General features: G+C 42.8%; 1 protein-coding gene across 1 annotated transcript; it reads left to right on the top strand.

Annotated features, from left to right (window-relative positions):
• On the top strand, nucleotides 1–23,313 carry MIGA2 (mitoguardin 2). The gene is made up of 15 exons (XM_044664004.1): nucleotides 1–128; nucleotides 1,245–1,455; nucleotides 2,240–2,352; nucleotides 3,277–3,394; nucleotides 5,288–5,424; nucleotides 7,171–7,288; nucleotides 8,282–8,382; nucleotides 8,914–9,029; nucleotides 14,256–14,328; nucleotides 14,902–14,988; nucleotides 15,359–15,457; nucleotides 17,063–17,197; nucleotides 17,734–17,787; nucleotides 18,539–18,655; nucleotides 19,919–23,313. The coding sequence occupies exons 1-15, from the start codon at nucleotides 33–35 to the stop codon at nucleotides 20,117–20,119; spliced, it is 1,776 nt and encodes a 591-aa protein (XP_044519939.1). The 5' UTR covers nucleotides 1–32; the 3' UTR covers nucleotides 20,120–23,313.
• The last annotated feature ends 1,558 nt before the right edge of the window (nucleotides 23,314–24,871 follow it).

Genomic DNA, 24,871 nt, shown 5'->3' with positions numbered 1-24,871 from the left:
TGGGGTTCTCACAGCTGCAGCTCTAACCCGGGATGGCTTTCCGAAGAACCGAAGGCATGTCCGTGATCCAAGCTTTGGCCATGACGGTGGCAGAGATACCTGTGTTTCTCTACACAACCTTTGGACAGGTGAGAAACAGGATTTCTGTGTTTTTTTTTTGTTTGTTTATTACAATGTTTAGCCGTCAGTATTCCCTGAGTAGTAGTCACTGATGATGAGAGGCATTTTCTTCTCCTCTGACTCCATCTTAACCTGGTTACAGCAAATAGGATCATAAAGAATTGGGAGAAAAGGGACCTTAGACCCTTTCATTTTACAGATAAGGAATACTGAGGCATGGAGTCGTGAAGTGATTTTCCCAGGGCCACACAGCTAGTAAGTATCTGAGGCAGGATACCAATTCTGGGTTTTCTGACTTTTAAGTCTAGCACTCCATCCACTTTGCCACCTCAGTACTAACTCTCGATAACTCCTTCCCAACAATTCAGTGGAAAGAACAATAGATTAAGATTTGAGAGACCCAAAGCTAGGTAACTCAGTGGAGTGAGAGCCAGGCCTAGAGTTGGGGGATTGGGGTTGGTCCTGGGTTCAAATGTGGCCTCAGACACCTTCTTGCTGTGTGACCCTGGGCAAGTCACTTATCCCCCATTGCCTAGCCTTTACCATGCTTTTGCCTTGGAACTAATATACAATATTGATTTCAAGACTGAAGGTAAGGATTAAAAAAAAAAGACATGAGAAACTCAGATAAAATTTTTAGCTTCTCTACTAAGTATCTGTGTGACTTGGAGAAGGTCATTTTAAGCCTCAGTTTCCCCATTAATTAAATGGGAATAAAACTTGCCCTGCCAACTATATTACAGTATAGTGAGGATCAGATGACTTATGAAAGGCCTATAAAAAGTGTGCATTGCTTGCCAAATGTGAATTGGTGTATTTTTTAGTATTACCTACTAAAGTTGAAAATATTCCAACTGGACCCTTTGAATGAGATCCCTTCTAGTATCATTTAAACTTCCCAAATTCTTCTTCTTGCATTAATTAACATTTATAAGAACCTTCAGCCTAAGTCTAATTTGAATAGTTTTCACTTCCATGGAGGTTAAGTTCCTCCCTAGAGGCGAATGCCACTTAGTAGTAGAACTGGAGATAATTCCTCTGGTAGCTCAGATCCCTTCCTGGGGAGCTGTAGTTTTGGTGAGAATTTATTCACTGATCTCTTTCCTCCCTACTTCTGGGGGCAGTCGGCATTTTCTCAGCTACGACTATCTCCAGGCCTGCGGAAGGTACTCTTTGCTACAGCGCTGGGAACAGTGGCCTTGGCTTTGGCTGCCCATCAACTGAAGCGTCGTCGTCGACGGAAGAAACAGATTGGCCCTGAGAAAGGAAGTGGGAAGCCTGGAACTGTTCCTATCCCCATCTTCATGGCTAGAAAAGTTCCATCGGTGAAGAAGGGTAGGTTCTGGATGTTGGAAGCATGGGCACCTTGGCACTCCAAGAAGGGCTGTGGTCTGTGTTGGAAATGTCCAGCTGGGTTGAGGCGGGGCCTATAAGAAATGCCATTACTGCGTTTCCAGATATCCAGGCTGCCTGGAGATAACAGAAAGACCTGGTTAAAAATAAAGCACTGGGTGGAGAGAGCAGCTGTTTTTCAGGACTAGGTTTATCCTAGGCCTATAGCCTATGCACACCCATACTCCTCTCTCTCAATAAGTTATTAAAAAAAACAACAAGGTTCCTGCCCTCATGGAACTTATAATCCCTCTTTTAGATACACATATCTCTCATATGCAGTCTTATAATTGAAGAGGAGGTTTTATGGAGAAAGTTAGCCCTTGAGTTGGACTTTAAGGGATGAGTAGGGGACATTGAAAAGGTAAGGGAAAGAGAAACCTTCCAGGTATAGGGAGCAACATGAGCAAAGGCACAGGATGAGAAAGTACAGTTATAGTTAAGGGGACAGTGAGTAATCCTGTTTGGTTAGAGCATATAGTACTACAATAATAGACTACTAGTAAGGTAAATTGTAGGGGCTCAAATGTCAGGCACAGGAGTTTAAACTTAGTAGGCAGTAGGGATACATTGAAGGTTTTGGAGCAGAGAAGTAGCATGGCTTGACCAATGGATAAGGAAGATAGAAAGGGTTAGAGGTAGTGAGGAAGATAGGGAGAAGAGGAAGAATTTTAGTTTCTGGTGTCAGCTTTCCCTGCCCTATTCCTTGCCCTTTTGTGTTACACAGGTTATTCCAGCCGAAGGGTCCAGAGTCCCAGCAGCAAGAGCAATGATACCCTGAGTGGCATTTCCTCTATCGAACCCAGCAAACACTCGGGCTCTTCTCACAGTCTGGCCTCGGTGAGGACCTGTCCTGAATATCCTAACTACATTTCAAGAGTACACAGGCATTTTAGATTGGGATTTGGTGTAGGGTACTTGCCTTGGCTTTGGACTGAGTCAGGCTGACCATAGATGGTAGCTAAACAATACTGACAATCTCTGGCATTTTTATTAAAACAAATATATTTGTTTAGACTCATGCTAGTCTAAGACTAGAAGGACAGGGAAAATTCCTTATAGTGTACTATCTAGATAGGGAAAGTAGAGAGAAGACAAATGTTAAACTGGATTCTGTCAGCATAGTTAAAATTCAGAATTACAGAGAACAGGGTGGGCTGTGACTGGTAGGGAAGATTTTGTAAAGCACTTGAGACTTGAGCTAGATCTCTAAGGGATTGTTGAATGGAGCTGTTGAGAGAGGAGAAGAGAAGGCTAAACTATTTGGAGGAAAAAGCATAAACAAAAAACAGATAGCAAAGACCAGCATGACAGTAGCAGTGTCCATGGATAAGTAGTGTTGGGCCAGATTTTAGAGGACCTTAAATGCCAGAATGAAGAATTTACCAGCACCAGGTAGAGTGCCTTTTTTATTTCTCTAATAGCATTTGGAAATCAGGTGAGAGGAAGTTGTGTTCTGGTGAGCCAGGTTATATTGAAGATGAGCCATGAGCTAGTTGTGTATATGTTGGATGGCACTAATTCCTTGTTTGGAAGCTTTTAAAATGCACTGGCATTTGTTCTACAACAGTCGAAAATGTCATAAAACAAAAACACTACTATGCTTTGGACCCAAGTACTTGTTGGGGACAGTAAAGGTAAATCTCTTCTTGTTGTGGAAGTCATGGTTCTGGGTCAGTTCCTTACTTTAAAAAGTCTAGAGGGTTTTATACCTTTAGACTGAATGTTCTATTTTTGGGTTTTCTTCCCCTTCTTGGAGACCAGATGGTGGCAGTGAACTCCTCTAGCCCAACAGCTGCATCATCTGGGCCCTGGGATCCTAGAGTAACTGAAGAGTCGGGGGCTGCTGGTGATGCAAATGCAGAGAATCTCTACATTCAAGGTATGGGGCAAGCTTTCCTACCCAGTCTTCACCAGGCTCTTCTCCACCTCCCATCTTTTGAGGTCCTGCTATATCCTGTAGTTGATAGCTCCTCTCCCTTACTTGGGTTTGGTGATTTTTTTGGTGCTACTTCCCTTTGACTTGGAGACTTTCTCATTCCCTTTTTGGAAAGAGAATTGAAGTCAATCTCCAAACCAATAGGCTCTCCTTTCCCTAGTAGTGCTTCACTTTTTGTTGCTGTGATCATTCAGTAACTTAGTATGCAGACCTGAATCCGTAACTTTCATCCTATATTTTCTTTCAGTGTCAGTATAGAAGGGAATAAGGCATCAATGGCTATATACTTAGAAATTGATTTTTAATCTCTAGAATTTTCCACATATACCATTATGTTATCTGTAACAGAAATGGTTTCACCTCTTTGCCCATTCTGAATCCTTGGATTTCTTTTCCTTCTTTTATTGCTATAGCTAGCTAGCATTTCTATACTAAAACAGTTTGTTAAAAAGTTTCATCTGTTTGCAGACTATATGATAGTATATGTGGAAAATTCAGCTAAAAAGTTCGTTGAAACTGTCAATAATTTTGGCAAAGTAGTAGGATATAAAATAAACTCACATAAATCATTAGCATTTTTCTATATTACTAACAAAATCCCATAGGAAGAGGTAGAAAAAGATATTCCATTTAAAATAATCACAGATAGAATAAAATTCCTGGGAGTAAACCTGCCAAAACAAACCCAGGAACTACACAAACATAATTATAAACTATTTTTTTACACAAAAAAATCAGATCTAAATAATTGAAGAAATAGTAATTGTTCATGGATGGGCATAGCTAATATAATTAAAATGAAATCCTACCTAAATTAACCTATTTACTCAATGCCATCTCAATCAAATTACCAAAAAATTATTTTATTGAGCTAGAAAAAATAACAATTCATATGGAAGAACAAAAGATCAAGAATATTAAGAGAATTAATAAAAAAAGTAAAGGACTCTAAATAAATAAATTAAATTAAAAAAAAGAAAGGAATGGTCTAGCAGTACCAGATTGTAAATTGTATTAAAAAGCAGTAATTATCAAAACTAATTAATATACTGTTGGTGGAACTGTGTACTGAGCCAACCATTTTGGAGAGCAATTTGGAATTGTAAACAGAGAGTTATAAAACTGTGTATACCCTTAGACCCAACAATATCATTTCTGGATCTGTTCCAGGGAGATGAGGGAAAAAGGAAAAGAATCTCTATGTTCCAAAACAGTTTAGAGCAGCTTTCTTTTTGTGGTGACAAAGAACTGGAAATTGAAGCAATGCCTATCAATTGGGGAATGGCTAAACAAGTTGTGGTATATGATTGTGAGGAAATACTACTTTGCCATAAGAAATGATAAGCAGGCTAATTAAAAAAAAACTTGGAAAAAACTACATGGAATAATGAACAGTGAAATGAGTAGAATCAAGAGAACATTATATGCAGCTATAGAGCTAATACTTGAAGAATAACTTGTGAATGTCACCTCCAGAGAATGAAATGAAAAATGGAAACAGGAAAGACATAATCTACATATACATATTTGTGGAGGAGAAGGAGGGACTGAAATAATTATTAATAAAAAATTATTTTTAAGATTATGTTCTACCTAAAAATGTAGTTTCAAGGAACATATTAGATGCAAAGCCAGAGACCATCTATAATGTTGTCTTTTGGAAACATGAATCCAGATTTATCATCCCTAAGATGGAGATCAGCTTGTTGAAGACCAAAGTGGGGGACAATTCACCTTGCCCCTTGATGGAATTGTAGAAGTGGGTAGAGTTTTCTTCAGTTCACTTGGTCTGTAGGTGGAGCGTAAACTAACTACTTCTCCAACCTGTTCCAGAAGGAATGGAGCTGTTTGAAGAAGCATTGCAGAAGTGGGAGCAGGCCTTGAGTATCGGACAGAGGAGAGACAGTACCAGCACTCCTACACCCTGGGACAATCTCAAGAGTCCAGAGACCATCTCTGAGGTACTCTCAGAGGTAGGTGCTTGTTTTTCCCCCTCAGGGAGGGGGTCCTGTGGTGATGGGGACAGGGGATAGGTCTAGGAAAGGCATTTTCTCTCTCTCAAATCTTGAGCGGCAGCAGGTAGACATGATTTTGTGTGTGATGAAGATGTGACTGACTCGGTAGCCTCTGTGTTTGTACTTTATTTTTCTACTTCTGGACTACAACTGACTTGGTGCTTGTCCATCTGTGTTCTTTTATGGGTCTACTTTGTGGTCAAGGACACATCTGTGAGGCAGCTGCTTTGGGGTCAGTCTGTGTCTGTGGAACAGAACAAAATATCTGATCCCTGTGAGAGAGAATTCATGACCTTGGCCTCATCAGCATGATGTCCTAAGCTGGGAGTTTTTAAAGCCCCAGAATCTTTATTTTTATAATGGAGAAATTTGTAGAACTTTGTACAAGTCAGAGTGTTGCTGTTTACTTTCCAGTATTACTCTTCATAATATTGGGGAGTAAATGCAATGTTATAAGATTTGCATTAAGAGTAAGAGTGTAAGGGGTAGCCAAGTGACTGAGTAGATTTAGATTCCCACCTAGAAGCATAAGGTCCTGTGTTCAAATATGGCCTCTGACACTTCCAAGCTGTGTGACCCTGGGCAGGTCACTTAACCCCAATTGCCTAGCCCAGTGATGGGCAAACTTTTTAAAGAGGGGGCCAAAGGAAAGGAAATACTCATCTGTCAGTCTGTTTCTCAGGCAACTCTTTTGAAGTTTCATTGTATTGTATCCTACTCATTGTATTTGTCATATTAGGAATAATGCGGGTGGCCTGGCCGATAGAACATTTCAGGGGGCCCCATCTGGCCCTTGGGCAGTAGTTTGCCCATCACTGGCCTAGCCCTTACTGCTCTTCTGCCTTAGAACCGATACTTAGTATTGATTCTAAGATGGAAAGCAAAGGTTTAGAACAAAAAGAGAGTAAGAGTGTAATTGGGAGACAAGGAAAGAAAGGTATTAAATTTAGGAATTTCAAATATGAAAAATTAAGTGATTTCTCCGAAACACTTCTAGCAAACTAGCAAACTTCTACAGAATTCTATTCCTCTGCAAATCAGTTTGAAATACTTTGCTTTAAGCAGCTGTACTGTAGGTGTTCTATATTTATTAGAGGCTTGTTTGTTGTCTCCCATTTCTTTCCCCTTTTCCCAGACAATATCCATTATGAGGCCAGTAATCTATATATCCTGGTCATTTATGGATACAGAAAACTGTGGCCAGGATTGCCCAGCCTCTGCAACCCCTCTATGGCTATAACTTATAGAAGTTCCAGTGAGATCTAGTGAACTCTTCTTATTTCTTCTAAATTCCACTTTGAACTAGAAAGGTTGTCAAATTACTTGGCTTAAATCTGAGAAGCTCTGGCTGCAACCAAGAGCTTTATGATTAACCCATTCCTGACTGTAAGACAGATGAGCTATTTCTACAGAGGAAGCATTAGACTGAATTTTTAGATAGGTTCCCCTTGATGCAACATGCCAAGGAGGCTTGTTTCAAATGGGCTATCTGAATTCAGTAGTGAAAATCACCCCTCCCCAAATCCTTAAAGTCTATTGTCAAAAGCCCTGGACATCTTGAGATTTTGCTTCCTCTAGCTTCCCTTTGGTATTTCTGGAGCTTTAGGTGGGTGAGGAAACTTAAGAGGGCCTTCCTGTCCATTGGACCCTGGCTCTGGGAGCCTGGTGGAGAAGAAGTTAATGTTGGGCTGTTTTCATTTAAAGCCAGAGTCCCAGAAAAAGGAGTTTGCTGAGAAGCTAGAATCCCTTCTACATCGGGCATACCACCTGCAGGAGGAGTTTGGCTCTACATTCCCATCAGATAGTATGCTCTTGGATCTAGGTGAGCTGGAGCAGAGGTCTTTGGATAAAGGGTAGTTGGGCAAAGTTTGATGATTTGTGAATAGACTTTGTGTCCTTGATCTTTTCCAACTCCAACCTCCAGGCATATCACCCTCATAATCATTCTTCCTCTCTAATCTCCAAACTGTCCTTTTAGGAAGTAGCAAAAAATGTCAGTACTGGAAGGAACTTTAAGAAGTTAAGCTAAGATGCTCATTTTACAGGGGTAGAAGTTCCACAGGTAGCTAATAAGAGAACCAGAACTAGAAGCTAACTCTTATTCTTTAAACCATTGAAAATCTTGAACCAAGTGATCTTTTTATTACACTCATCTTTCTACTCTCTTACCTGGAGGCTTATACGAACATACCGAGCACCTTTATAGGGCTAAAGAGATCTGTTGTTGGAAGTATTGTGGCCATTTCCTTCCTTCCTTCCATCTGTCCTTCCTTCCTTCCTTCTTTCTTTCCTTCCTCCCTTCCTCCCTCCCTCCCTCCCTTCCTTTCTCTCTCCCTCTTCCTCCCTCCTTCCATTCTTCCCTTTCCTCTTCCCTCCCTCCTTTCCTTCCCTCCTTGCTCTTTCCTTCCCTCCCTTTTTTCCTCTCTCTTTCTTTCCTTTTCTTTCTTTCTTCTCCTTGTTCTTTGGCAGCCAGACTGTTTGGCACTGGAGCCTGTGCTGAATTATATTATCTTCTTGATCTAATGGAGTGAGTGATAGTAGCCTACTTTTATAGAGAGCCTTAAATGTTATAAACTATTTTACATACATTATATTTGCATTGTTGTATTTATTAAACAACTACTCTGTACAAGGCAAGAACACACAGACAGAAATACAACTGCCTCCTCTCCCCCATCCATTGTCCTAGGAAACTTGTATGAAATTAAGACAAGATAAAATATGTATATTATAGTGGTTCTTTAAGTAATCATCAAGAAAAAAATCCAAGTTCCAAGAAGCTTTGGCTGCTTTCATCTCTCACTCTTCTCCCTAGAGAGGACTCTCATGCTGCCTCTCACAGAAGGTTCACTGAGGCTTCAGGAAGATGATGAGGACAGTCTTTCCTCAGAGGACTCTTTCTTCTCAGCTGCAGAGGTAACTTGAGGGCATTGCCCAGGAGAGGAGGAACAGGGGATGGGCTGGGGGTATCTTTTCCCACTGCTGATCCTTTTCAATTGGAACTGGGCTGAGAATGGTGACTGGGGCATCTTCTGGTATATCTAGCTCCATTATTTTATAGATGAGGAAACTGAGGCCCAGACAGGGAAGTGATCATACAGTGAATCAGCTTATACCTCCTGACTCTCAGGCTTGTGCACCTTCTACTATGGGAAAGAGCTTGGGAATTGGCAGATAAGTGCTCACTTGACATATTGATAGGGTAGATTAAGTGATTCCTTTCTCTAATTGTTTATATATATAGATTTATGTTAACAAGAATAACTGGTTTTATTTTAAAAAGAAAACAACTTATAACAAATGTAAGACCAGTCACCTGAGCAGGGGTCTTTTGTATTTCTCACCCTACTTAGCTTAGGTCTAGTCATATAATAGGTGTAAATAATTACTTTTGGCAGGGCCTTATTAATCCTGAATTTTTCTCCTTTATCTTTCTATTTCCTGAAGCTGTTTGACTCTCTACAGATAGGGGATCTCCCTTTCCAACTCTCCAGGCCAGCTGCAGCATATGAGGAAGCCTTGCAACTGGTGAAAGAAGGAAAAGTTCTCTGTCGGACACTAAGGTGAGGGGCCTAAAAAGCCTATCCCCTCACTTTTTTTTTAATTTTTAAATTAATTTAATTAAAAAAAAAACCTTTACTTTCTGTCTTAGAACCAATACTAAGTATTGATTCCCAGGTGGAAGAGTGATAAAGGCTAGGTAATTGAGGTTAGTTGACTTGTCCAAGATCACAGATCTGGGATGTGTCTGTACAGATTTGTACCCAGATCTTCTCATCTCTAGGCCTGACTCTATCTACCAAGCCACCTCACTGCCCCTCTGGCCCCTCACTCTTTAGAGTTTAGGTTTGGGAATTTAGTTCAAGCATTTGTCTTCAGTACCTTCAGGGTTGATGGTATGCTACTAGACATTAGCAAAAGGAAGTTTGGAGCCATCTTTGCCCTCCAGGAGCCTAATAGTCTCACAAACATCAGAGTGACTAGAAGACTGAACACTTTACATGCATTATTCCATTTGAGCCTAACAACTGACCAACAACCTTGTGAGGTTAGGCACTCATTTTACAGATAAGGAAACTGAGCCTCAGAGGCTAAGGAACTTGCCCATGGTCATATAGGAAGTATCAGATTTGGGATTCAAACTCAGGTCTTCTTGACTACAAGCCTCTTACTCTATCCACTGTATCATTCTGCTTCTGCCTCTCCAATTTCACAGGGTCATAGGATTCAGAGTATACTTAGATCTATCATCTAGTCAAACTCCTCCCTCATTTTATAAACTAGAAACTGAGGGTAAGAAAAATTAAGTGGTTTTCCCAGGTACTATACTACCCCTCTGATCAATTGAAATAATAGACTGGAATGGATTGACTGAAAGGGTCAAGGTGTGGAGTCTATGAAGCTAACAAGACTGATGAAAAAACATTTGGTCAAATCTGGCCGTAGATTTTTTTCTAGCTGTGTGACTCTGGGCAAGCCACTTAACCCCAAGTGCCTTGCCCCAATTGCTCTTCTGCCTTGGAACTGATACTTTGTATTGATTCTAAGAAAGAAGGTAAGGGGTTTTTTTGTTGTTTGTTTTGTTTTTTTTAAAGCATATGGTGAGAAAAAAGGAGAGAAAGAAAAGAACAAAAGAGAAGGGGAAAAATCTGATTTAGTTGAATCCATAAAAACTAAGTGATGATGAACTGAGTATGTATGGAAGGTTTTAATTTGGGAAAAGAATTGTGAAAATATATGCTAGGTAAAACCTTTTTTTTTTTTTTAATTAAGAATTCTTGCCAGTGGATGGGACAAAAATAGTCTTTCTGGAGGCTTGAGGCAGAGGCTCTCATAAGGTGTTGCATGAGTCCATTACATTCTTTCTTCCTTTTTTTTTTTTTTTTAAACCCTTACCTTCTGTCTTAGAATCAATACAGTGTATTGGTTCCAAGGCAGAAGAGTGGTAAGGGTTAGCAATTGGGGATAAGTGACTTGCCAGGGGTCACATAACTAGGAAGTGTCTGAGGCCAAATGTCATTATTTTTTGGTAGCACCATAATTAAATAAAACAAATTTGAATTTAAAAAGTTTTTAAAATATTCACCACAAATACATTTTTTTTTAAACCCTTGTACTTCGGTGTATTGTCTCATAGGTGGAAGAGTGGTAAGGGTGGGCAATGGGGGTCAAGTGACTTGCCCAGGGTCACACAGCTAGGAAGTGTCTGAGGCCGGGTTTGAACCTAGGACCTGCTGTCTCTAGGCCTGACTCTCACTCCACTGAGCTACCCAGCTGCCCCCAAATACATTTTAAAAAAATCAATATGATATGGATGATCTTTTAGTCAATGCAGGTCACAATCGTTCTGACTTAGTACAGTGATAGCGAACCTATGGCATGGGTGCCAAAGATGGCAGGCAGAACATTCTCTGTGGGCATGTAGCTGCCGCCCTGCTCCTCCTTGTCCAGAGTTTGTTACTAGAAAGGCAGAGGGGCCCCATCCCTCTGCCCAGCAGTCCCATGGGAACCCACCGAGGATAAGGTGGGTAGCCCACAGTGGGGAAAAGCTGGAGGGGAGCAGAGTGCTTGGGCCACTCCCTTTCCCCCTCTGTATTTGCTGAGGACATTCCTCACTTTACCCGCCCCTCTGCCCAACAGTCCAGTTGGAGCGCTTTCTCCTTCCCCTATGTGGAGTAAGGGGAGGCAGGACACCCCCCAGCACTTGGTTGGGGGAGGAGCAAGGCACAGGGTCTTGGGGAGGGCTAGGCAGGCACTCCAGCTCTAAAAAGGTTCACCATCACTAACTTAGTAGATGACCTTTGAGAGTTTCCTTGGCTAAAAAATTCATTACCTGGGCAGCCAATTTAAGGATAAACCTCTCAGAACTTTACTAGACAGATTCTTGGGTGACAGGCTATCAGTGGGGCTCTGGAGCAACCAGGAGTTGTCTTTGATGAGTTCAAGGTCCCTGACTCACTTGAGAAGTACTTCTCAAGGTATTTTGTTTTATTTTATTTTTAAAACCCTTCCCTTCTGTCTTAAAATCAGTACTGTATATTAGTTCCAAGGCAGAAGAGCAATAAGGACTGGGCAGTTGGGGTTAAATGACTTGCCCAGGGTCACACAGGAAATATCTGAGGCCAGATTTTAATCCAAGACCTCCCATCTCCAGGCCTGGTTCTCCCATCCAGCTGCTCCTTTTAATACATTTTTTCTCCACACCTCTACTGAGTTCTCCAATACCTTTTCAAGTGAATATAATCCTGAGGTCTACTGACATGGCCACTGAGGGTACAAGCTCAAGCCAGCCCTTCCCTAAGCAGCCAGGAGGCCTTCTGGCCCAGAACCACTTTTAGAGCTGGAAGGGGCCTTGATGGACATCTAGCCCAACTTGGACCTGAAAGGAATGAATTCTACAATATACCACACAAGTAGCCTTCTACTTTTTGCTCAAAGAATTCTAATGGGGGGATAACTCATGACCTCCTGAGACAGCACTTCTGTACAACTATGGGCAAGTTGTTCTTGATATCAAGCCTAAATTGGCCTCATTTGGCAACTTCTATCTGTTGTTCCTGATCCTGTACTTTGGGACTCAAAAAAACAAATCTAAACCCTTTTCCACATGATAGTCCTTCACATACTTGAAAATGACTACTTTGCATTTAGCAATTGGACCACTTCCAAACCCTTCTAACTTTGTTACTATGTAGTCCTTACTTCCCCACCTAGTCTAGGTGTCTTAAGAATAGCAGGAGGCACTGGACAGAGGGCTTTTGCTAGTTAAGTAAAATATACCTACAATAAACATTCTTCTTATCCACTAGCTTAGTAGCCAAGCAAAGGCTACAGGGGAAAGAAGAAAGATTGGGAATGGATCCCAATCCACTGAGAATTGTCTGTTACTGCTGAAGCCAGGTTGGTTCTTTGTATTCATCTCTTCCCTCTCCAGATGGTCACCAACTATTACACTGAAGATTCATCTAGAATTTCCTGATTGTTTTCTTTCATTTTTTAAAAATCAGGACAATATTTGCCCTTCTCTAGGTCTGCGATGCCATATCCCTTTTCCGCAATCTTTCAAATATCACTGACATTGGCTTAGCAATTATACCACATTTGGTCAAAGCCTTGAGATGGGGGCAACTAGGTGACTCAGTGGATTAAGAGCCAGACCTAGAGATGAGAGGTCCTGGGTTCAGATCTGACCTCAGACACTTCCTAGCTGTTGTGACCCTGGGCAAGTCACTTAATCCCCATTGCCTAGCCCTTACTATTCTGCCTTGGAGCCAATTCTTAGTATTGATTATAAGATGGAAGGTAATGGGCTTTTAAAAAGTATTTTAAAATACTATAATTTTAAGTAATGATTTTTCAGGCAACTTGGTTTAGTGCAGTGATGGCAAAACTTTTAGAGACAAAGTGCCCAAAAGGCAGTCCTCATGTTGCATTTGAGGCGCCCCCCCCCCCTTACCCCAGATATGGGAGGGAGGAAACGCTCCCATTGGGCTGCTGGGCAGAGGGTCAGATCATGTGAGAAATGTCCTCAGGTGCAGTGGAGAGAGGGAGGAGAGCAGTCCCCTCTGGCATGCCATAGATTCACCAACATGGGCTTAGTGGATAGAGAGGAAAGGAAGGCTTGGATTAAAATTTCAATCTTCATGACCCTGACAAGTCACTTGGCCTCTAGGCACCTCTAGAAGTCTGTAGATCAGGGAGGTCTCTGACCTGCATTGGAAGAAGTTTCCTTTTATACCAAGTTTTCATTATACCAATGAAATCATAGGTCTAGTTCCTCTCCCTGCACTTATTTTTTTTTTCTTCTTTTAAAGAGGTCTCATTTTAGAGGTGAAGCCTAGGTTAGGGCAGCCTATATTTAGACCAGTCTCAAGTAATTCATACCTCTTTTCAGTCCATCCATTGAACAAAGACGGCCAAGTAGATGCCCTATCCTTGTTGAATCAGAATTGTGGTCATTGCCCTGTGTTGGGGTTCAGTAGCCACAACAAATTATATATTTGTGGGTGAACACTCAGAAGGGAGGTTGAAGACAGAGAGAATGGGTGATGAGGGAAGAAGAGAGGGAAAACAATAAAGGAAGAAAGACTCAGAGATTAAGGACTCAACAACCTGGGCTCCAGCATGTGTCCTCCTCTGATGGTGGTAAGAGAGAGAGAGGGGACACAATAAAGAAAGATAAGAGAATTGCTGCAAAGGCATAGTACTGACAGCGAGTAGGCTCTAGGTAGAATAGAGCTCTGGTGGTGAAGAGCTTTTTCCTTTTCAGGCATATTCATTTTTTGAGGTTACAAAAAGGAAGTGGGGAAGGGACAAAGATGGTCTGACAAGTTAGGTAATCATCACAAGATGCACACTGCCCAATCCTAAAACAACCTACGTAGCTAAAGCCCCAAATCAGGAGTACATATGGCCTAAGGCATATGAGTTTGTCTGATTGCTGATATGTTGATAGATTGTTGTTGGTAAAACATAGATACTGACATATCTGGTCAGTCTTCTAGAGTGTAGCCCCAGGGTGGGTCACAATCACACAAGGTGATTAGCCTGGTAAAATTGAGCACATAGCTCATAATCATGGTTTTTGAGTACCCCTAAAATATAACTAAGGTTCATACATGCCTGGACTGCTACATCCTGGAAGAAATCTCAGATATCTTGAGCTTGTTCCCCTCCTTGTTTGCTTTCCTTTTTAGTTGAGGAAGCCAAACTTCAGAGGGGAAGCTGTCCATGATCAAAATCCCACTAGAATCCCCAAGGCTCCTAACATTATTTGTTTTCTTCTCTAGGACAGAACTTTTGGGTTGCTACAGTGATCAAGACTTCTTGGCTAAATTGCACTGTGTTCGGCAGGCCTTCCAGGTAGGTAGAGGCCTAGGGGCTTAGAAAATGGGCATTGAGGTGGGGGGACAGGATGAGGTGCTTTTTCCCCTATCACACTGCATAGGGTCACATTGCATAGGTAACTTTGCAGCCTACAGGATTTCCTTTGGTCCCAGGTTTTTCCTTCCACTTGCTTATTTCTCTACTGGGAGCCTATTTCTTGGAGCATATGGATCCAGGAACCTAGCACCTGGTATATAGTTCAAATAGATGCCTGGATAGGAAGTACTTAATGAATACCCTGTTTATAGACCAATGCTGCTGCTCTTCGTTTGGGGGATATCAACAAGAAAAGATGCTCCCTCCTTGTAAGAAGCTTATGTTCTCTTGGGGAAGACCAAACATGGAGGAGGGGGTGGGGGCCTGGCTGCCGGTGTAAAGATAACCTAGGCTGGAGGGCAGCAGTGTCGATGACCTTTTCTTTGATGTGGCAGTTCCAGGCAGAGTCATCAGTCACTGAGTTGACCTTAGGGTAGAGCAGGAAGTGGAGAATGCCTTAGGAGTTCTTGGATAATGTCACTCCATTGAATCATTCCACTCTTCCCTCCTCAGGGACTTCTGCAAGATGAAAGTAACCAGCTGTTCTTTGGGGAGGTTGGGAAACAAATGGTGACAGGCCTGATGACCAAAGCTGAAAAGGTAGAACACTGATATGGCGGTGGGTGGGTGGTAGGTGGGCAGGGGAATTTGAGTGGGCTCTGAACATCTTGGCTATCATTCCCCTCCCCCCCATTTTTAGGCCTCTTTTGAGATTCTTGACTCTTCTGTATTTTCCTGGGAGTCACAAAGCCTGAATCCTAGTCCTAGCTATGCCACTAATAGCCTTATTGTGTCCTCATGGCTCTTGCTGCTCCTTCTATTCTCATTGCTCTTTCCTAAGAGGTTGCTTGTGTCTACTTCTAGGAAATGCCACCCAGGGATTTGCCTTTTGCTACTTCTTTCCTCTAGGGGAGGACCCAGAAGTCTTTTCTGGTATCTAGATGAACTCATGCTCATTTTCCCTTTCTAGAACCCAAAGGGCTTCTTGGAAAGCTATGAGGAGATGTTGAGTTATGCCCTGAGACCAGAGACCTGGCCCACTACACAGCTGGAGCTGGAAGGGCGGGGGGTGAGTTAACCCCAGATGCTGGGATACTTTCGTGACCTTGTGACAAAGCCCTAGAGGATTGTTGGCTTTGTCACATTTAGTGGGGAAGGAGACTGTTGGGTAATACTGTATTTCTTTCATCGTTCAGGAGCTCCCTGTAGCCCCCACTGCTGCCAGGGGATGAAGAAGCCTCCAAAATGGGTGGGATTAGATAAGATGGCAGGGGAAGAGAGGGAGACCTGTCTCTGTCCCCAAGGTCCAGTATGAGGTCTCTGGCTATAGGAATGGAAACTAAGGATTTCCTGAGACTAGGCTCCCATGGCCCCAACCACTAAGAGCCTCCAGAAATTGGGGCACAGCATGCCTGGGATTCCTTCACCATTCAGGGTCCTAAACATGAAGCTGATGGCTTGTTGGCAAGCCCTTAGGGCTGGGCTCAGTGACTTGTAGGATCATAGGATTATAGTTAGGTTACCTCTCAGTAACCCTGAGAGGTAGGGGTGGGGCCTTTCTCGAGAGCTCTTTCAAGTATCCTCTTACCATTCCACATTGGCAGGGGCCCAGGGCAGGGTGGACAACTCTTTCAGGGCTTGTCCCCAGAAAAGTATATACTGTAGGAACTGTGGTAGTTTGTAGAAAGAACCACATATTTATAGTCCCAGGTCTGTATCAAGAGGCAGCTAGGTAGCACAGTAGATAGAGAGCCAGGGAAGATCTGGGTTCAAATCTGACCTCAAACACTTCTTAGCTATGTGGTAGTGGACTAGTCACTTAACCTTAATTGCCTAGCTCTTGCTGTTCTTCTGTCTTAGAACTGATGGCTAAGACAGAAGGCAAAGGTTTTTAAAAAATGAATCAGGGGCAAGCTGGGTAGCTCAGTGGAGTGAGAGTCAGACCTAGAGACGGGAGGTCCTAGGTTCAAACCCGGCCTCAGCCACTTCCCAGCTGTGTGACCCTGGGCAGGTCACTTGACCCCCATTGCCCACCCTTACCACTCTTCCACCTATGAGACAATACACCGAAGTACAAGGGTTTAAAAAAAAAATGAATCAGTCAGGGGGCATTTGGGTAGCTCAGTGAATTGATAACCAGGCCTAGAGACAGGAGGTTCTAGGTTCAAATCTGGCCTCAGACACTTCCTAGCTGTGTGACCCTGGGCAAGTCACTTGACCCCCATTGCCTGGCCCTTACCACTCTTCTGCCTTGGAACCAATACACAGTATTGACTCCAAGACGGAAGGTAAGGGTTTAAAAAAAAAAAAGTATCAGTCAGGAGAAATCAGATGACACTTATAGAAGATCATCTTGACTTTTTAAAAACAAAGTAGCCCTGCCACTGAAGCTGACCAGTGCTGGCAGGAAGGATCCCTTTATGAAAAGTAGTGTGATGCTGTACCAGGAGTTAGGAGAACTGGTTCTGGTTCTGGTTCTCCCATTAACTAGCCTCAGTTTCTCCATCTGTAAAATGAGGGAGTTTGGGCTCAGTGAACTCTGAGCTCCCTTAAATCTATAATATTATTTCTATTAACTCTCCTGAACTGAAATGTCACTTTCTCCAGGGGAGAAAGGACCAAGAGGGTCCTTAGGCAGTCCCAGCCCCCTCATTGCCTGGCTCCTTCCTGCCAGGTGGTATGCATGAGTTTCTTTGACATCGTGCTGGACTTCATCCTCATGGATGCCTTTGAGGACCTAGAGAACCCCCCCTCCTCTGTGCTTGCTGTCCTGCGCAATCGCTGGCTCTCTGATAGCTTCAAGGAAACGGTAGGTTTCCCTCCAGCCCTTATCTAAATTCTTCTTTCTCTTTCTTCTAGTCTCAGCTAGCTTCTCCACTTCTTCAGACTGAACCTGCTATTTGGATCCTAGAGGCTTAGAACATGTCCTTTACTAATTCCTTCATCATAGCTGGAGTTCTGGAGTGGTGCTAGTTAGAAGTAATAGATAAGGACTTGGGGCATGGGAAAGGAAGAAGACAGGGAGAGGGTGAAAAGCTAGCTGGCTAGAGGAAATCGAGAGAGCTGAAGGTGAGCTCATAAAACTCCTGAGCCTTTGACTTATTAAGGAGAAAGTTTGGTATAATAGAAAGGGTCCTGGCATGGGCTCAGAGGTTCTACTACTTGTGTGATTGTGGGCCTGTTATTTAATGTTCTTTTCTGTAAAAAGAGGAGATTGAATTCTGCATGGCTTCTGAGGTCCTTTCCAGCTTTTAGGTCAGTGGTGCTAGCAGAGGTAGTCGATTTCTTGGTAGGGGTGGGGTAGGGTGGGATGGACTGAGGTGTGACCATGTTTCTCTTGTCCAGGCTCTGGCCACTGCTTGCTGGTCGGTCCTGAAAGCCAAGAGGAGGCTCCTAATGGTGAGTAAGGTCCAGTGGGGCCCATTGGCCCAGAAATTCCCTTTCTTCCCAGGACACTCAAATTAGACTACAAACATGCATCTGTGCACAAATATTAATTGTGATGAGTGCCTCTGTAAGAGAAATAGGAGAACTAGTCTTTGCCTTCAAGATGTTTACAGTCTAATAGAGATGACACAGATATACATGATAATTCAAGAGCAGTAGAGGGCAGTATGTAATCATGTGTGTAGTGTAAACAGTAAATGCTGTAGGAGCTGAGAGAAAGGGGAGATTATTGAGGGCAGGAGTAGTCAGGGAAGCTTTAGGAATAAGGCTTGAGCTGGGCCTTGAAGGATGATTAGCATTTGGATGAGTGAATTGGGGCATTCCAGATGTGAGTAAAGGCTCTCTATTTGGGTGTAAGTGGTGATGTGTGAACATTGAGGCCATTCCCTTTGTATCAAGTGCTAGCAATGCAGACAAAACAAAGTGATCCCTGTTCTTTAGGAGCTTGCATTCTACTGGGGGATACTAAACTCAAAGAGGTTGGGGGTGGGGTGGATACATAATATATGATAATTCATGGGTCATTGCTTCCTTTTCCAAAGAAAGCAGTACCACCTTAACCCTTATGGGCTATGCACTTGGTTCTTAGATGGTGTTCTTATTTGTTTGGAACCAGGAAGGAGCTGGCCCCAGAGCACTGAATACCCTTCTGATTGGTGCTCTGAGTAGCCCAGCTGATGTAGGCTCCCTTCTCTAACTGTAGGTGCCTGATGGCTTCATCTCTCATTTCTACTCCGTATCGGAGCATGTTAGCCCAGTTCTTGCCTTTGGCTTCTTAGGGCCCAAGCCACAGCTGGCTGAAGTCTGCACTTTTTTCAAGGTAAGATAAGTTTACTGGTTTCTTTCTGTTGCATAGGGAGCTTTGGCCTTATTGCAGATTATCAGTAGATGAGAGGGCTCTGGACTTCATTTCCTTCTCCCTCCCCCCCCCAGTCTGTCAAGGGTTCCCCATCAAGAAATCAAATTTTCTTTTTCCTTTGGTGATACTTCCATAACCCAGATGGACCAGGTAAGCAGGGCTGATGGTGGGATGGTAGCTCAGCTGCCTCAGAAAGCTTCCAAGGAGGAAATGTGCTGATCTTTTGCCCCTCTTTCCAAAGTAATGTGTCTTGATTGCTTTGCTGCTTTCAGGGTTTATTGTGCCAATAGAGAGGCTCCCTGTAGCTCTAAAAGTTGGAGATAGGATCTTTCTCCCTTACTCTTCCACTCTAGCTTAAGGAATAGAGAAATAATTAATATTTGATGAAAACCTTCTCACACATCTAGCATTGTGCTAAACTTTGCAAGGGGTGCAAAAGAAACTTGATATAGCCCCTGCCTCTTCGGAGCTTATACCCTAATTGACCTAAAACATTAGCAAACCATATGAAATGAAATACGATCAAGGGCTAAACTGGGTGGGACAAACAGACAGAAGTGGGAGAGATCACTGTAGGCTGGAATTCAGGGAAGGTTTCATGGAAGAAATGGGACTTGAGCTAGGCCTTGAAGGCTGGGTAGGATAGGACAAACAGAGCCAGGAGGAATCAGATATTTTATAGTTAGAAAGACATTTTAGAAACAATCTGTCCAATTCCCACATTTTGTAGATGAAGAAACTGAAAGCCCAAGAAATGAAGGAATGGCCCAGTGTCAGATTAGTAATAGACAGCAAAGGCAGGATGACCACTAGTATTCTGACCAGACTAGGGGACATTAGCAGTAGCCCAGGGACAGGAATGAGCATGATAGGGTGCCAGGACAGCAAGGTGGCCAACTTTACCAAAAAGAGGTGCGGCCTAGCATGGAGAGTGCTGTGCCTGGAGCAGGGAGACTGTTCCAAAGGCTACCTCAGATCTCTGCCAGTTATGTGGTTGTGTGCAGTCCCCAAACCTCCTAGAGCCTAGTTTCCTCATTGTAAAATAGGGATGATAATACCTGTAGTTCCTGCTTTACTGGGTTATTGCAGGATAAATATTTTGCAATCCTTCAAAATATTAAATAAATATATTGTTATTGTTGGAGAAGTGGGTCTCTGTTGGTGGGAGTCAAATGTGGGGAGCCTAGAAGAATTCAAACCCAGCTTCTTTCCTTCCATCCCCAGCATCAGATTCTGTACTACCTGAAGGACATGTTTGACTTGGACAATGTGCGCTATACCACAGTGCAGTCACTCTCAGAGGACATCCTTCAGCTGTCCCGCAGACGCAGTGAGATCCTACTAGGTTACCTGGGAACAGAACCTATCCGTGAGATGAACGGGATGTTGCCCCATGAAAACGGACCCCTGGAGGAACTTCATTAACCCCCATGCTATCCTGAGGAGGGCTGACTCCTCTCCTCTGTTATTCTCACCTATGGCAATGGGGGCTTGCTCTCTTCTGAATTACATGAGTGGCATTGGCTCAGCCTAGCCCCTGCCTTCACTGACCTCAGGATCCATCTGCTTACCCTCCATGCAGGAATCTGCCAGTATCTTGGACCAGTCGATTGCTTCTTCTTTTCCTTTAGGTTGGAATTCTAGGCCCCAGATCTCAGCTCAGAAGGACCAATTCATGATGCCCTTCTCCTCCTCGACTCCTTTTTGTCCATATATGTCATACAGTAGCAGTTTCCTTGCCATGGTCAGGAAGCTAACATGTCTTACCTTGGCTTCTTTCTCCTGGGGAATCAGCTGGCAATGCCTTTTTGTGAGACTGGCAGTCAGGTCAGCACAGATGTCTGTGTCTCACTAGGTGGGCTTAGAAGTGCAGCTGGGATGATGTGCTTTGGTGAGGGGAGGGACTAGTGAATTTCTTGGAAGGCTGAGAATGTGAAGCTTCTTTGTCCTGTCCCCTTCAGGCTGGTTGGGTCATTAGTCAAATCTGAGAAGATCCAGTGCTTGGAATGTGCTGTAGGGTGTGATGATGGAGGAAGGAAGACTATGAAGTAGATTGAGGGGCAAGAACAGGAAGGAGAGTCACATGTAACAAGGAAAAGAAAGGAAAAGACCTAGTGGGAGGGGTAGGGGAATAGGGGTGGAACTCTTAACATTTAGCAGGCCCTTAGGATTGCTCCAGAGACACCATCTGATATGGAATCACTGGCTGTGAGCCTTTGAGACCTAGGGTAGGTTTGTTGAGTCAAGAACCTCATTTTCAGTAGGGATGTGGGGCCATGGGATTAAAGGGTACTCTTTGCTACTGCCAAGGATGAGAGAGGGAGAGAGAGAGTATAAGAGTGCTGGGAGCTTAGTACAGAGGCACCTGTGAAATTTGGGCCAGGGCTGGTCTGTGATAAGGGAATATCAGGGGAGGATGTCCACAAAAGGGAAGGGGTAGCCAAAGGAGTGAGGGCCACGATTCCTAGTGGAAATGAATGTCAGAAATCTGACTGGCTGGTTTTTCTTCCTCTGGCCTATGGGCACCTTTCCTATTTCATCTACAGTGAAGAGCTTAAGAATAGCTTGGATATCTCAGTAGAGTGGGAACACAAATGGCCAAGTAGATGACAAAAGCTAAGTACTGGGAACCTGGGAGAAGAGAATGGAGTGAGATGAGGAGGATTCCAGAAAGTTAAGAGTGGGAAAGAGATGAGAACATTGAGTCCAGCTCTTTCACTTTATAGCTAAGGAAACAAACAAGGAAACAAGGGAAGTGAAGAACCTTGGCTCAGTCACACAACTAGTCATTGGGAGAGCCGAGACTTCCACTTAGATTTTCCGATTCTAGATACAACAGTTTCTATTATACCACAAATCTCCAGTCTGCTGACCAGAGCAAAGAAGGTCATTTAGAGTTTGCCAAATATGTATCAATGCCCCTTCCTAATCCTCTCCTTCCAGCAAGAAGGAAGCAGCCCTGAGGACCATCTTTTTTTAAACCTTTATTTATATTGTGTAAGTGTTGAGTTGAGCATCTATTGCCTCCTAGCCTCTACCTGGAAAGATCACTTACATATTTAATGTTGCTTAGAATGATTCCTGAGCTGATGACGATGGACCATGATCTGCAGAGTTTTATTTCCTTACAAAATGTACAAACCCACTTGGACTCATTGCTCTGGCCCAAGTGTTCCAGTTCCTCCTTGCTACTAAAGCCAGCCCATTATCCTTGATGCTGCCACTCTGTGCTGAGGCTAGATGAATGTCTGCCAAGCATGGGCAGGGAGGCCTGTTGTTTAGGTGATATTTTTATTGTTGGCCAGTGGGTAGAGTCTAACCAGCACAAAAAATCAGCCACTTCTCCTTTACCTGCCAACTAAACTGCTCTGAAGAATTCAAAAACACTATTTCAGGAGACTTATTTGGCCATCGTTTCCCCCTTCTAAAGACTGGGATGATATTCCATCTCCACCACCAAAGACTCCTGGCAGTGCTCTTGGGAAAGAGCTGACCAAAGCCTTCTGGTGTCTTGAATTGCTCTAGAAGCCAGTGCTGTGAGGGCAGCATTTTCAACATCTAGGAGCTCCTTTCCCAGTATCTGACAGTTGATTTCCTCCCAGGAAACCATTACTCCCAAACCTAGAGCCTTTGTGCCCCAGTCCTTGCTCTATATGTGTGTGTCTCATCCCTTAGCACTATATCCAAACTAGCACTTTCATTATGATTGGTCAGGTACTGGGGTTGGGGCAGAATAGTGATGGGTAGATGACGTTTCCCCTTACCCTGTTTTCTCACAGATGTATCTCCCAGAACTTTTTATTTAGCTAGGGAGCAAAACAAATACTCTATCAATGTAGTCTAAGTTTAGAGAGCCGTATTTGGTATTCTAACACAGTTGGCCACTATAGATAAGTTATGTTAACATTTCTCTAAACTATCCTCGTTTTCAAGAGTTTCTATCTTAGCCCTGCAGACTCACTTTACTCATAGTGATTACATACAGCATTGAACTTGAGTAGAACTTTTTAAAAATTGCCTTAATGGGGCAGAAAAGTTGGGTTGTCCCCCAAAAAGTTGGGTTTTGGATGTTTTAGGCTTCTTAAAGTCTCAAGAATTGGCTTTTTGGGGCAGGGTCCCGAGTCAAATTTTAAGGGGAATAAAAAGATTGGAATGAAATTTTATAAAATATACACATTTGCCTTCCTGCTAGATTTTATTGTTTGCTCGCTCCTTCTCTAAACCATCTTGCCCCAAACTTCTAGAAGATATAAATCCTGATCATTCCAGTCATTCATAGCTCCCTTTGGTACTAAATGTGCCTCTATAGACAATAAAGAACTGGTCCCCCAAGAGGGCAATGTGCTTTCTAGATAGAAATGGTCTTCTCCTAATCTCCATTCCTCCAACACTCCATTGTCACTCACACCCAATCTATGAATGTAACCTTGTGCTTGATTCCTTCTCTCTTTGTCTTCTGCTCTGATCTCATAAAGGTATAATTTCACTTGATTTTGTTTGTTTACCTATCCATGAACTGCCTCTGACTGATTTGCAGCTTTTATCTTTTGTATGGTAGGTGGAGTGTGTTGACTGGAGTCAAATAAAAAATAATTAAAAAATTTTTTCTTAAACTCTCATCCTGGAACTATGTGGGCCTGTGTGAGGTCTTTTTGGTAGAAGAGGGGATTGGGGGCAGTAAGGTGGCTCAGTAGATAAAGAGTCAGAGCTAAAGACAGGAGGACCTGGATTCAGATTTGGTCTCAGACACTTCCTAGCTATGTGATGCTGGACAAGTCACTTAACCTCATTTGCCTAGTCCTTATCGCGCTTCTGCTTTGGAACCAATACTTAGTATCGGTTCTAAGACAGAAAGTAAGGATTTTATTAAAAAAGGGGGGAGTTTGTTTCTGAAGGGAGACACGAGTTACTAATTCACTCAGAAATTGCATTCTTTGTTCTCTTAGCAGCTGGCAAGAAGGCCATGGGCATGTCTTTGATTTGAGTGATATCTGGTAGCCCTCAAAAATCTGATCTGAGTCTACATTTGGGATTATTGACCTATGTCTTAGCCTTTATATCATGAGGGCACTATGTTTCTAATTATTCTTTGCCTTAGAATCATAGAACATGGAATAGAGGTCATTGGAACCATAAGTTCTTAACCTCAATAGATTTCAGAGGACCTGTAAACTTGGATGGAAAAAAAATTTACATCTTTATTTTCACTAACTTAACTGAACAGTTAAAAGCCTTCAGTTAAAATCAAACCCAAAACAACACTTTTTTTTTTTTAAATGCTTACCTTCCGTCTTGGAGTCAATATTGTTTATTGGTTCCAAGGCAGAAGAGTGGAAAGGGCTGGGCAATGGGGGTCAAGTGACTTGCCCAGGGTCACACAGCTGGGAAGTGTCTGAAGCCAGATTTGAACCTAGGACCTCCCATCTTTAGGCCTGACTCTCAATCCAGTGAGCCACCCAGATGCCTCACCCCAAAACAATATTCTAAAAGGTGCAAAGCCTTCACCAGACTGCCAAATGGGTTTAAGACAAAAAAAAAAAAATCAAGGACCCTGGCTCTAAAACGACCCTTTCATTATGCAGATGGGGAAACTGAGGCCTTTAGAGGGACAATGTCTTATTTAAAATCCCACAGCTGATTTAATAACAGAATTGGAACTAGAACCTCAGTTCCCAGTCCTTTGTTCTTTGGAATTCTTTTACATTAAAAAAAAAGTTATTGTATGCATTGGATCTTAGGGGATCTAGGCAAATAGGTTTTTTTTTTATTCCCAGCCAACAAAAACTAGGTCTATTATGCAGCTTGGAATATAATAAAGATGTGACAAAAGGATTCAGATGAAAAGTGCATATATTTTAGTGCACATCTAAGCATACACTGGTAAACTCCAGTCCCTGGGCAGGAGAAACCTCTAAAAGCCAAGCAGCTGCCAGCATAGATGAGGTATTTCACCAAGTTAAAGAGTACTCCTTTCTAGACAATTTAATTTATCATCTTTTGGCCCAGGAATTCTGAACTGTGCTGATAGCAGTGGGGGGTGTATTTCATTCCCTACTTTTCAAAGATTATAGACCCAGATAATTGTTTGGCTGGAATGGAGCTTAGACATCTTGTAAAGGGTCATAGCCATTCAGTGGTAGATTCAGGAGTACATGGGGAACATAAGGTAAATTCATA

Source organism: Gracilinanus agilis, chromosome 2, assembly GCF_016433145.1.
Source record: "Gracilinanus agilis isolate LMUSP501 chromosome 2, AgileGrace, whole genome shotgun sequence".
Taxonomy (NCBI): domain Eukaryota; kingdom Metazoa; phylum Chordata; class Mammalia; order Didelphimorphia; family Didelphidae; genus Gracilinanus; species Gracilinanus agilis.
This window is presented reverse-complemented; position numbering and strand designations above follow the sequence as displayed.

Excerpts from the sequence above, each read along its gene's own strand:
- MIGA2 (XM_044664004.1), top strand. The coding sequence starts at position 33 with ATGGCTTTCCGAAGAACCGAAGGCATGTCCGTGATCCAAGCTTTGGCC. Across the intron at positions 8,383-8,913 it reads CTTTCTTCTCAGCTGCAGAG|CTGTTTGACTCTCTACAGAT; the intron begins GTAACTTGAGGG and ends TATTTCCTGAAG. Across the intron at positions 9,030-14,255 it reads GTTCTCTGTCGGACACTAAG|GACAGAACTTTTGGGTTGCT; the intron begins GTGAGGGGCCTA and ends TTTCTTCTCTAG.